The sequence below is a fragment of the Neoarius graeffei genome, chromosome 4, assembly GCF_027579695.1.
Source record: "Neoarius graeffei isolate fNeoGra1 chromosome 4, fNeoGra1.pri, whole genome shotgun sequence".
Lineage (NCBI taxonomy): Eukaryota > Metazoa > Chordata > Actinopteri > Siluriformes > Ariidae > Neoarius > Neoarius graeffei.
In genome coordinates, this window is record NC_083572.1 from 8739532 (window position 1) to 8751936 (window position 12405).

The 12405-nt window shown below is 42.9% G+C and overlaps 1 protein-coding gene across 4 annotated transcripts in view; it reads right to left on the bottom strand.

The window, feature by feature from the left end:
- Positions 1 to 1132: 1132 nt before the first annotated feature.
- Positions 1133 to 12405, bottom strand: part of acvr2ab (activin A receptor type 2Ab) — a 95336-nt gene continuing 84063 nt past the window's right edge. For all 4 annotated transcript variants that reach the window (XM_060918803.1, XM_060918806.1, XM_060918804.1 and 1 more), the window contains exons 7-11: positions 11825 to 11970; positions 11567 to 11681; positions 10735 to 10873; positions 10427 to 10557; positions 1133 to 6513 (exon numbers count right to left, since the gene is read on the bottom strand). In XM_060918803.1, coding sequence (XP_060774786.1) covers positions 6319 to 6513; positions 10427 to 10557; positions 10735 to 10873; positions 11567 to 11681; positions 11825 to 11970 — 726 coding nt within the window. In that variant the 3' untranslated portion in view covers positions 1133 to 6318. The remainder of the gene's footprint in view (positions 6514 to 10426; positions 10558 to 10734; positions 10874 to 11566; positions 11682 to 11824; positions 11971 to 12405) is intronic.

Here is a 12405-nt window from a genome sequence, read left to right on the forward strand (position 1 = left end):
GCCTCTCGTTGCTAGGCGGCAGTTACATGAAAGCCGCAAGCTTTCACAAGCAAATACATGACTGATATCACGCCGACTTTATGATTACATTTATGATCATCATGTAGAATCTATAGCTCTACGTACCTTTATCTTATGTCGTTTCACAACACATGTTCTGACAGGAGGACTGTCTTTGGATCCGGCGTGGCTACTAGTAGACCCCTCTGGAATACTGGCAGTGTTGCCAGATTGGGAGGTTTCCGCCCAGTTGGGCGGTTTCAAGTGCATTTTGAACATATTTTGGGCTGGAAAACTTCTGTTGCCAGATACTGCTGACGTTTTCCAGCCCAAAATATGTTCAAAACCCACCAAAATGCACTTGAAACCGCCCAACTGGGCGGGAAACCTCCCAATCTGGCAACACTGTGTAGGCACTGCTGATGGTAGTAACACACGTTTGTGCTGAACTGCACACCCAAGAGATTCCTTTAAGCTGGGAATGGTGTCAAAACAATCCAAATCGAAGTGTTCAGAGCACAGGACGGATGTTGGTGAGGGCTCCCACTTGTCATGAGTGCGCCTGACTTGCTTCACCCACTTCGCATGCAGCTCGGGATCTCTGGGAAACTTGAATAAACTTACCCCATCCTTGTGGGTTTTGGAGCAAAAGCCGGCAACACAACGCGAAGGCATAACTATAATGTATAATAAAAATACTAATAATGATAGACTGAACACCTGTCGCATCAACAACAAACTGGTAAGTTAGGAGGAAGGTTCTTTCGCTGACGTCATATAGCTCCTCCTCCTCCTTCGTCTCCTGGGTGCTGCAGCCCCGTCAAATTTGCCCAAATAGCCGCGTTTATCATAACTTGTAAAATAGGCGCCTTCGTGAATTAATATATGGATCGGGAATTACTTATGTTATAAAACATCGCCAAAGATGTCAAAAACGTGTCATCAGCACTTTAAGTGCTAAACTGTTCATGACAACTGTAGTCCTCAGCCATAAAAGCATTACTGTAAGAGTCCAGAGCGTCCTCCAGATGTGACTTTCAACTGTCCGTATGGGGCCGTCCTCCACACCGAACACAAGGATGATACTGCTATATAAAACACTGACCAATCAGACAACACTGACCACAGCGGGTTGAACAGAGCAGTCACTTTATTGAAGGGAAGAGCATACATTTCAGCTGTACAGTATTTAACAAGCACTCCTTCAAGGCCTGTTCCCAGATCAGAAGCTGAGACTCTGCAGCGGGAGAGAAAAAGAGAGAGAGAGACGGGCTCCGCCACAGAGGTAATGCATTTGGGTTTAGAAAATAAAAACACTGCTGGCTAATCTCCTGGCAGAGCTCACAATCTGATCTCCTACATCTTGAACCCAGGATCAGATTCGTTGCCTTCACCAATTCCTCACATGAACCTGGACCACGTGGCTGGAGCACGGAGACGCTATACGGTAACGTGCGTACCGTATACTGCACTAAAGGGCTGCACAATATAATGCTTTTTCTTTAAATCATTATTGCAAAATGCATACAAGCTCTCGAACCGTTAACCATCATGTCTGGTGAACATTCTGAGCACAGAAACTTTCCGGAGGCGTTTTTGTGAAAACTGGTCAAGTTAAAAAGGTACAGTTTTGTCAGATTAGAGCCCTCTGCTGCCTGAAAAGTGAATTACCATGACAATGAAAACATCAAGCCGCCTTCTTTTTCCAACCACCTCTGAAATCGGGGGCTACGGTACGACGGCGCTTTCTTAAAACAGCAGTCCGCCCAAATGCAAACAAAATTTTCCTGACTGAAATGCCAGTTCACTCAAAGGGAAAGATGAATTTGCGTCAGGTAGCGGTGCTTCTGCACACTTGTTCTTGTGGGCAAACTCGGTTCCTTGTTAGAAATGCTGGGACATCTGAACCGGACACGCCCACGTTGTGGGTTCTGTTTTGAGAAGAATGAAAAGAGTCGAGCTCAGAGCTCACTGGAGGCAGAAGTCATGCCTTGGAATAACTTGGAGATTTCCAAGCTCCAACTTGAAAATAAAGTGATTATTTCAGATCGAGCAATGCTAAAACATGACAACATGCACCTTTAAACGCCAACCCTTCGCTGTTTATTCAGTTTCTGTGCATATTGTGCAACCCTATAGTGAACAACACAGAATAAAATATAAGCTCATATCCTGTCAAGTGCAGTCGAGCCATTTTGGATGTAGTCCACTTTTTCATATTGGAGTTGAGAAATATAGGTCACACTGCCCTCCGTTGTTATTATTAATATTATTGGCACCCCTTGTAACAATCAGTAAAAAGGGTTAGAAAAAAAAAATCTACCGTTTGGTGAAGCCGCTTCATCTCACACTGAAAAACATTTATTCAGAGTAGAACAAATTCCTCAAGAAATATTTATTTTCAACAAAACCACTTGTGCCACGATTATTGGCACCCCTGGAAAGGATAGTGAACACAATCGTGCTTTCCCATTTTCCCTGTTGTCTGGTATTTTTGAGTTGATTGGAGTGTGTAAGAACTTTCAAGCTGTAATCCATGACTTCCTGGTTAACTGGGGAACAAATATGAGGTGACACAGAGACCAAATTCCTTTAGTCGTCCATCAGCATGCGAAAGATAAGCGAACACACAAACCAAATGAGAGAGAAGTTGTGTGTTGAACTTCATACATCAGGGAATGGTGGTGGTGGGGGGAGAGCTACTCGAGTGAAGGTCTATTTCGACTGTTAGAATACGGCAACAATAATAAAAAGCAGACACCAACTGGAACTGTTACAAACTTGTCTGGAAGAGGGCCCAAGTTTATTTTGTCCCAATGGATAGTGAAGAGGACGGTAAGAGAGGCCAAGAAAAAAATGTATCCCCAAGGATCACTGTGGGTGAATAAGAAAAACCACCATCAGACTCCATGTCCATGCCAACAGATTATTTGGAAGGTGCCAGAACAAAAGCCTTTTCTGTCTGTAAACTACAAACATAAGCGCCTGAAGTTTGTGAAAATGCTACAACTTGGACTGGAACTGTTCTCTGCTCTGATGTCCCAAAATTGGGGCTTTTTGGCAATAAACACTTGTGTTGGGTTTGGTGTAAAAAGAAAGACTGCTATAAAGCCCCGTCTACACGATCATACATTTGTCCATGGACATGTTCATGGACAAATGTATAATCGTGTGGACGGTTTTCCCAACAAACTTGAACAACGTCATACTTGTATGACGTTCAAATTTTTAGAATCGTGTTTCTACTTTCCAACAAATGTTCACAGCATCTTACAACATTTTGGGTCATCCACCAATCAGATTGTTAATTCGGGTCATGTGACATACAAAATGTATGATCGTGTGGACAGAAAACCACAACATGATCATACAAACTTGATCATCATAATACATTTGTATGATAATGTTTTGGACGAACGTATGATCGTGTAGACGGGGCTTTATAAACAGAACCTGATCCCAACTCTAAGATATGGTGGAGGTTCTGTGAGGTTTGTTTTGGGGCTGTTTTTCCTCCACAGAACCTGGAAACCTGGTTACGGGTCACAGCATCATGGACTCCATGAAATACCAGGACGTTTTAAATCAGAATCTGGCTGCTTCTGCCAGGAAACTAAAACCGGGTTGTCATTGGATCTTCCAGCAGGACGACCATCCGATGTTAAAATCGACACAAAGATGGTTCACTGAGCCCAGCATGAAGCTTCTGCTCTGGCCGTCTCCGTCCCCTGAGCTGAACCCCAGGGAAAAGCTGAAGAGGAGAGAGGACCCTGGATGATCTGGAGAGATTGCGTAAAGAGGAACTGTCTCAGATGCTCTGCTCTGCATCTCCAACCTTATAAAAATGTTATAGGAGAGACTCGGGGATGTTTTACTGACAAAGGGAAATACAGGGGTGCCGGGAATAATGGCACGCGTGTTTTCTTGACGAGGGATTTGTTTTTCATTTGAAATGAAGGGACTTCAACAGGTGGGTTTTTTTTCCATTACCTTTACAAGGGGCACCGATAACCATGGAGGGCTGTGTGTGTGTGTGTGTGCGCACATGAGACACGCACCCAAAGCAAAATATAAACAAAGTAAACCCCAGGATTCACAGCAGGGTTTGAAGTGACATTTTTCAGGGCTTGACATAAATTAATACGACCCAAATCTAGTTATATATAAAAACTGTAACATTTGACTATTGAATAGGTACTTTTTTTTTTTTTTGCCTCGTGATTACCTTTGAAAATAAAACAACTTCATGCTATACTGGTAATCTACAACATATGACATTCACACTGTATTTACAGCTATGTGCAGCTTCAGGAGGCCTGCGCAGCGCCGCGCCGCTCGGCCACGGTCATTAAAAACGGGCAGGCGTGGCTGTTACACACTTGGAGCTTAACTCCGTCCCTAAAAACACTCCTCCTCCTCCGTATTGATGAGCAGCCTACGCAGCTAAGGTGTGTTTTCTGTAATTTCACAGCACGATAACATCTATACACTGCTGTCGCTCCTCAAACAGGTTACAAAAACACTCACACGTTACAGCACTAAATCACCCTTTCCTCTGAAATACCGTACATGGTGTGATGAAACAGTTGTGTGTACATGGTTCAGTGTTTCTGCATGTTTGTCATCATGTGGAGATCAGTTGTGTATGTACTTAGCATACATTTTTTTTTTAAAGTATTGGCACCCACCATGGCATGAAAATAAATAAGAGAAAAGCAGCCAGAGTTTTGGAGGGAAAAAAAAAAAAAAGAATAATGCTACAGTTACAGAAGTTGCTGTTGCACCTGGCATGATTGCATAAGAGCTGTAAATTTTACAAACGCATAGTGCTGAATCCCTGAATACTGATGATGTTTTTCCATATGGAGAGCGACCGAAAGGTTTAGTGTCATAAGAAATATGCACAACCTTCATGTGTAGAAAATGAAGAATGAATCAAGAGAGCCAGACGATTGGTTCGATGGCACCAGAATGAGCAGAGGGAGAGAGGAGGAGAAATACCAAGAGGTTACCTGAGGTGCATCATGAAAACCAGAGCAGCTGAGCTGCGTGCGTGCGAGAAAGAAAAATGCACCTTTGCTTTTAAAAACAGATGGAAGAGAAAATCAAATTTTTAAAAAAAAGTGTAAAAGATAATCTTTTTAACATCCCTCTAAAACCAGCAACACACTGCAAAGTGACTCAATCGCCCCATCCTTGAGACTTTAAAAGACTAAAGCACAGATTTTACCCACAATCCAACCTGGTTTACCCTTCACAGCACACTCAGACTTGACAAAAAAATAAAAAAAATGCTCTGAATGCAGCAGATAAAGAAATAAAGCCAATGTGGAAAGGCAGAAATGCTGTGTGTGTGTGTTCTAGTGTCATGGGATGTGCTGAATCACCTGATGAACCAAAACTCAGATATTTAAACATGGATCATTAGGATTTGGATATTCTGTTCAGATTCACCTTAGATTTCCCAGAATGCATCAGTCAAGGAACACCTCACAGGAACTTGGGGGTGTGGCTTTGGAGAGAGACAGTGTATGGAGTTGACGCTTGAATTTCAAAACATTTCACTTCAGCTAATTTGACGTAAAATAGCTCAGCGTGTACTTTTCAGTGCCTCAAAACAAATTCTCTACTTCGAGTTGCACTGTCGGTACGAAAATTCATGGGAAAATCGTGAAAGCCGATCGTTTTCATTTGTTGCCCGAACTGATTTGCATAAATTGGAGAAAATCTCAATTTAAATGTCACTTGTTGCATAGAAAATGAAGCGTTGCTTTTGTTTATGGGAACCCAGAATGAAGGAGCCCCCGTGACTTGTGTATAGCTGTGTACGACGCGTTTACTGTGTGTGTGTGTGTGTGTGTGCAGTAGTACTGGACATTCAGAAGCGCTTTCTTATTGGCGTTACAATAATGATTCATAAGAACTCACACGAGGAGGAAAAAAAGCAATTGCAGTCTATACGAGTGTTGCCCTTTTCATACTAAAACCAAACTGTATTTTTTTTTTTTTTTGTTAAAAGTCTTCACTCTCGTTTAAAAAAAAAAAAAACACGGAAGTTTTCCGTTTGTGGAAAAAACAAACACTTTTGGTGCAAACGGCGATTTCCGTTCTTTTGAGCCTTCCATCTGAAGGTCCTTTGTGTGCGCGCGCATGCGCACGTGTGAGAGATCAGTTTTCGTGTCTTTCATTCACTCCAGGAGTCTGTAAGGATGAAAATGTCTCACGCACACACTTGCACCTGGAGCAGGAGATGCTTGTTGCACCCCGGGCTCTACCTCATCCCACCCTTTCATTCTGATTGGCTGATGAGGTGCTGCATCATAGGCTGGACTCTTTGGGCGGGTAGTCCAGGTTGGTCACCATCGTGACGACGGTGAGGATGTCGTCGGGGGCGATGAGGTTGGTCTGTCGCTGCATAGTGATGATGCGCTCCTCCACGCAGCCGGCCGAGAGGCGAGCCTCAGCTTCGTGATCCCAGCACTCCTCTATGGTCTCGCACAGCGTGGCCAGGCCCTACACACACACAATGATGCATCACTTTATAACCAATTACACTCTCAGTTGTAGTGATTTTCACACTGCATTTGAAATGAGTCCTAGATTTCGAGTGTAATGGACTCAGAGTAGGGCTGTGCGATATGGGAAAAAAATGAATATCCCGATACATTTTCTCCATTTCACGATATACAGTTGTGTTCAAAATAATAGCAGTCCAACATGACTAACCAGATCAATCACTGCTTTTGGTAGAAATTATATTACTACATGGCAAATAATTTACCAGTAGGTGTAGTAGAGTCGTAGAAAACCAACAGACCCAACATTCATGATATGCATGCTCCTGAGTCTGTGTAATTGAATAATTAAGTGAAAGGGGCGTGTTCAAAATAATAGCAGTGTGGAGTTCAATTAGTGAGATCACTCATTCTGTGAAAAAACAGGTGTCAGTCAGGTGGCCCTGATTTAAGGATGAAGCCGGTACATGTTGTACATCCATTTCTCTCTGAAAACCTGAGAAACATGGGTCGTTCCAGACATTGTTCAGAAGAACAGCGTGCTTTGATTAAAACGTTGATTGGAGAGGGGAAACCGCATAAAGAAGTGCAGAAAATGATGGGCTGCTCGGCTAAAATGATCTCCAGTGCTTTAAAATGGACAGCAAAACCAGAGAGACGTGGAAGAAAACATTAGACTACCATTCGAATGGATCGAAGAATAGCCAGAATAGCAAAGACTCGGCCAATGATCAGCTCCAGGGTGATCAAAGACAGTCTGAAGTTACCTGTGAGTACTGTGACAATTAGAAGACGCCTGTGTGAAGCTAATCTACCGGCAAGAAGCCCCCGCAAAGTCCGACTGTTTAAAAAAAAAAAAAAAAGACGTGCTGAAGAGGATACAGTTTGCCAAACAACACATCGACTGGCCTAAAGAGAAATGGAGAAACATTTTGTGGACTGATGAAAGTAAGATTGTTCTTTTTGGGTCCAAGGGCCGCAGACAGTTTGTCAGACGACCCCCAGACAGTGAATTCAAGCCACAGTCCACTCTGAAGACAGTGAAGCATGGTGGTGCAAGCATCATGATATGGGAATGTTTCTCTTACTATGGTGTCGGGCCTATTTATCGCATACCAGGGATCATGGATCAGTTTGCATATATCAAAATACTTGAGGAGGTCATGTTGCCTTATGCTGAAGAGGAAATGCCCTTGAAATGGGTGTTTCAACAAGACAACGACCCCAAACACACCAGTAAGCAAGCAGCATCTTGGTTCCAGACCAACAAAATAAAAGTTATGGAGTGGCCAGCCCAATCCCCGGACCTTAATCTGATAGAAAACTTGTGGGGTGACATCAAAAATGCTGTTTCTGAGGCAAAACCAAGAAATGCAGAGGAATTGTGGAATGTTGTCAAATCATCCTGGGCTGGAATACCTGTTCACAGGTGCCAGAAGTTCTCAGAAACCGTGGTTATACAACTAAATATTAGTTTAGTGATTCACAGGAATGCTAAATCCTAAAGATTTTTTCAGTTTATACAGTAAATATTTGGAGTTTGTAATGAAAAATGCAGACACTGCTATTTTGCCCAAAATTCATTTTTCTTCATTTTCTGTAAAGTAATTAAAACATTGATACATTTTTCTTCATGTTTTGATGTAGAATATAATGTGGTGTTCCCAATGCATGAAAATAAAAACTAAGGATTTTCAGCTTTACTCACGTTTTTAAACACACTGCTATTATTTTGAACACGACTGTATATCTCGATATATTTAAATCTCCTCTAAAGGACCCCATGAAATCTAACTTTTACTCTTTACTGTTTTCACTACAGTCCCTGCAGATTAAATAACATTCTTGGTCAACTTTACAGGTTGTTTTCAACAACAGATTTTAAATTTTCATGTTGGTGATTAATCACAATTGAATTGAAATAAGACTATTTTTATTCAACAAAGATGTGGCACAAACTGCAAAAACAATCTTGAAAATTGCAACAAAGGGGCAATACAATACAGAGCTGCTCAGAGCTCGAATCAATAAAGTGCAGCTCAACACTGAGAAAGACATTTAGCCTAAATAAGAAAAGTGCTCATTCATTAAATTATTTAAAAAAAAAAAATAGATCTCCAAGCTATTAACCTGACTACTGAGAACCACTGGAACATTCACAATAGAGAGAGAGAGATTGAGGGAGAGAAGAGAGAGATCTGCAAAACATCATTTTTCTCTTTGCACACTTTTGAACTGAATGTTTTCTGGCTCTGCCTCTCAGATGTGTACAATTCCGGCTGCTGCCTTTCGTGATGACAGGTTTTTTTCTTGCACACTTTACAAATTGGCATTTGCTGTTCCACGTCCTCCTCGCGATATCTAAAAAATGCCAGATGACTGACCCCTTTACTAGTTCTTTTAGGAACCAATTCGTCCGCTTCCATTTTTAATTTGTCGCTGAAATTGACAGAGCTTACACGGTAGCCTGTGCAACACCGGCAATTGCACGAACTGAGTCAGCGCTGTAAACCGAAACTAGTAAATCTTCCCGCCGGCAGTGTTGCCAGATACTGCTGATGTTTTCCAGCCCAAAATATGTTCAAAACGCACTTAAAACCGCCCAATCTGGCAACACAACCGAAACTAGAAAATCTTCCCGGAAGTTCCTTTCAGCACCAAGATGTCGCCCAGGATTGGTTGGCGAGTGCGTGACCTTATTGTTTTCTTTACCCTTAGGCAGCCTCTCACGTTACTGCCTGAGGGACAGGAGGAAAACCACCGGGAAAAGTTTTAAACAAACACGAAACGAACGCAAGTCGGAAGATGACCATAAAATACTCGATAGCTACAATATAATAATTTTATGTATCGCGCACAGAATTTTCGGCGATATATCGAGTATATATCGAGCCCTAACTCGGAGTAAAGCGCAAGCCGCCTTCTTCCACATCCACAAGCTCAGAGAGGCCCATGACTGGCTGCACATGTATCCCGGGGATTACTGGCACCCGTGAACGTGGCTTGTGATCTGTAGTCGTCATTTTTCTACATTGGCTATGTTGTGTCATTACTGAACTTTACTGCCATCTACTGGATTCTAAGATGTATAGCAAATGATGCAACGTTAGCGAGAGTGAAAAATTTGTGGATCTGCTCCAGAATCTAATGGGTCCTTCCTTGGTCCATGCCACACCCTTCCACCAAGATTCATGGAAATCGAGTTGGTAGGTTTGACAATTCTGCTTCGAGTCAGACAAACAAACTGCAGCGGAAACAGAACCTCCGTAAGGTTCATTCGAAACCATGACAGCACTACAACTATCTCGATCGTTATCCTCCTTCATAAGGTACAGAATTAGGAACCATTTTTAATGACAGTTAGCGGGTAAACTAAACTTCTAGTTGAGTTTCATTTCATCAATTATTGCTTAAAAAAAAAAAAAAAAAGTGTTCTTAACACTTAAATTCTTCATTGTGATTGGTCAGAAGGCACTGGTTAATTTCCTACAATGCAAACTATGGGAACTAACTTGTTTCTTGGACGTTTCACAACATTAAATGTAACTATAAATGGTTAAAAAGGCTGACTTTTATTAATGTATTTATCAACAATATCAAAATTGTCAGATTGCTGTGGTACAAGTCATGCAATACTTTAGAATGTATTGTTTAGAGGAAAATAATCAACGTCGGAATGATAGTAACAGTAACTCGATTTCATGTTGGGTAACATCACATCCGCCCACTGTTGATTATTTCCCTTTTTTTTTTTTTTTTAAATACAGTTGAAACAAATATATTTACACGGTTCATGCGAACAAATGTCAGTATATTATCATTATTACGACATAAATAGCATGCTACAATAACTACTGTGATGGTTAGAGCCAAGTTTGTGACTTTGCGCTTAGTGTGTGCGCGTATCTTACCGCGTGTTTCTGCCAGTATTCTCTTAACACGGGTCTGAGTTTCTTGTGTACGACGACTTCCTGCATGTCCTCTAACGAGGGATGCTGCCCCACCTCCTCCTCAAACGGCAAGGCATACTCATCCACCGGACCTAAACACACACACACAGTCAGTCAACCTTGTGCGTGCGCACGCGCTTTTGGGGGTGTGAAGGGCAAGTCAGTGGGATCATGTTCCGTGCAATAAGCAAGAAATTCACAGACAGAGTCAGCGTTAGGCTGAAGGGCCAGCACATGGATTTTGATACGCGTGTGTGCGCGCACGTTACCGTCGGCAGCAGTGCAGCGGGACGCCAGTTCCCAAAGCACAAGTCCTGCAGCGTACATATCAATCCTCAGGAAGGCGTCTCGCTGGAAATTAATGGCTCCTTCCAACACCTCTGGAGCCATGTAGCGCCGAGTTCCCACCTATAAAAACACACACGAAACAGATGTTTCAAGATTGTAGTTGTCGTTCTAGTCATTTTTCTCCAAATTGAAAAAAACGCAGCAAAAGCAACGGCTGCCAATTTCAACGTGTTAGAAATGTTCAGCGTCCTTCATGCCCCTTTTCCACCAAATCAGTTCCAGGGCTGGTTCGGAGCCGGTGCTGGTTCACAACTCATTCAACTTGCGAACCAGCTGAGAACCAGTTTGCTTTTCCATCGCTCGCAGTGCTAAGAGAAGACACGTCGTTACGTCGCTGTATGTGTCAGTTACGTCGCTACGTTTACATAAACCTTGGCGCGAATATCGAAGCAAAAACAACATGGAAGAAGCAGCAGCAACAACAACAATAATAATAAATGACTTTGCGTTTGTACAGCTGCTGCTTCTCGTCGCTTAAAAATGGCGACCTTTCGCGGTCTTGTTATTGTTGTTGGTCTTAACAACTCCGCCCACCCCGCTGACATAAGCGGTTCTTTCCTGTGGCCCAGCAGAGAGTTGGTGCTAGCCTGGAACCGGTTTTTCTGGCCCCAGAGCCAATTCTTTGTCAGTGGAAACAGAAAACCCGGTTCCAAACTAAGCACCGGCCCCGAACCGGCCCTGGAACTGCTTTGGTGGAAAAGGGGCATCAGAGTCCCTTTCCTACCCCTGATAAGCACAGAGATCAGAGCTCACCTGTCCGTGTGTGTCACCTGCAGATTTTCCCGCCTCAAACTTGAGAGCGAGGCCAAAATCAGCAATGCAGGCCGTGAGATTATTCTTCAGCAGTATGTTCTTACTTTTAATATCCCTGAGTGTGTGAGAGAGAGAGGGAAAAAGTTGTAGATGTCAAAAGAAACGTATACAAAGATTACAGAAACATACACCGGAAGTGAAGTAAATATAATGTGGATGAAGAACTCAGGGAAGCGTGAGGTGAGCGAGTGCGAGTACCTGTGTGCGACAACAGGCTTGTGGCCATCCTTCAGCCCCGGGATGTCCTCATGCAGGTATGCCAAACCTCGCGCCAAAGTCTGAGCGATGTGACACAGTTCATTCCACGACACCACGTTCGCCTTCAGATAATCAGTCAGCGAGCCCTGACGACAGAGACACACACACACTGTCATCACATGTTAGGATTTTTAAACGGGGTGTTTAAAAGTACTGTAAAATTGCTCATTCTGGTACAAAAAAAAAAGGCTCAGATGAGACACAGTAAGCAAGGTTATACCGTTTCCTCACGAGCATCACTTGACTGACTAGCCTAGCTTGCTGCAACTCTGGTGATCAGGTGGTTGTTTGTCCATGCTGTAGCTTTTCAGAGGCAGAAAACGAAGAGAAATTTGAGCTGCTCGTGTGACTTTATGCAGTCAAAGGAAGTAGTCAAGGAGAAGTGCGGCAGGGGAACGACACACCCTTCAAACATGAATGCACCCTCACTGTACTGCAACTGTTGGCTTCCTGTGTTACTTTTTTGGCGAAAGTCGTCCCAGCTGAGAGTCGGACTGGGGCATCGTTTAAATTTCTTCAGG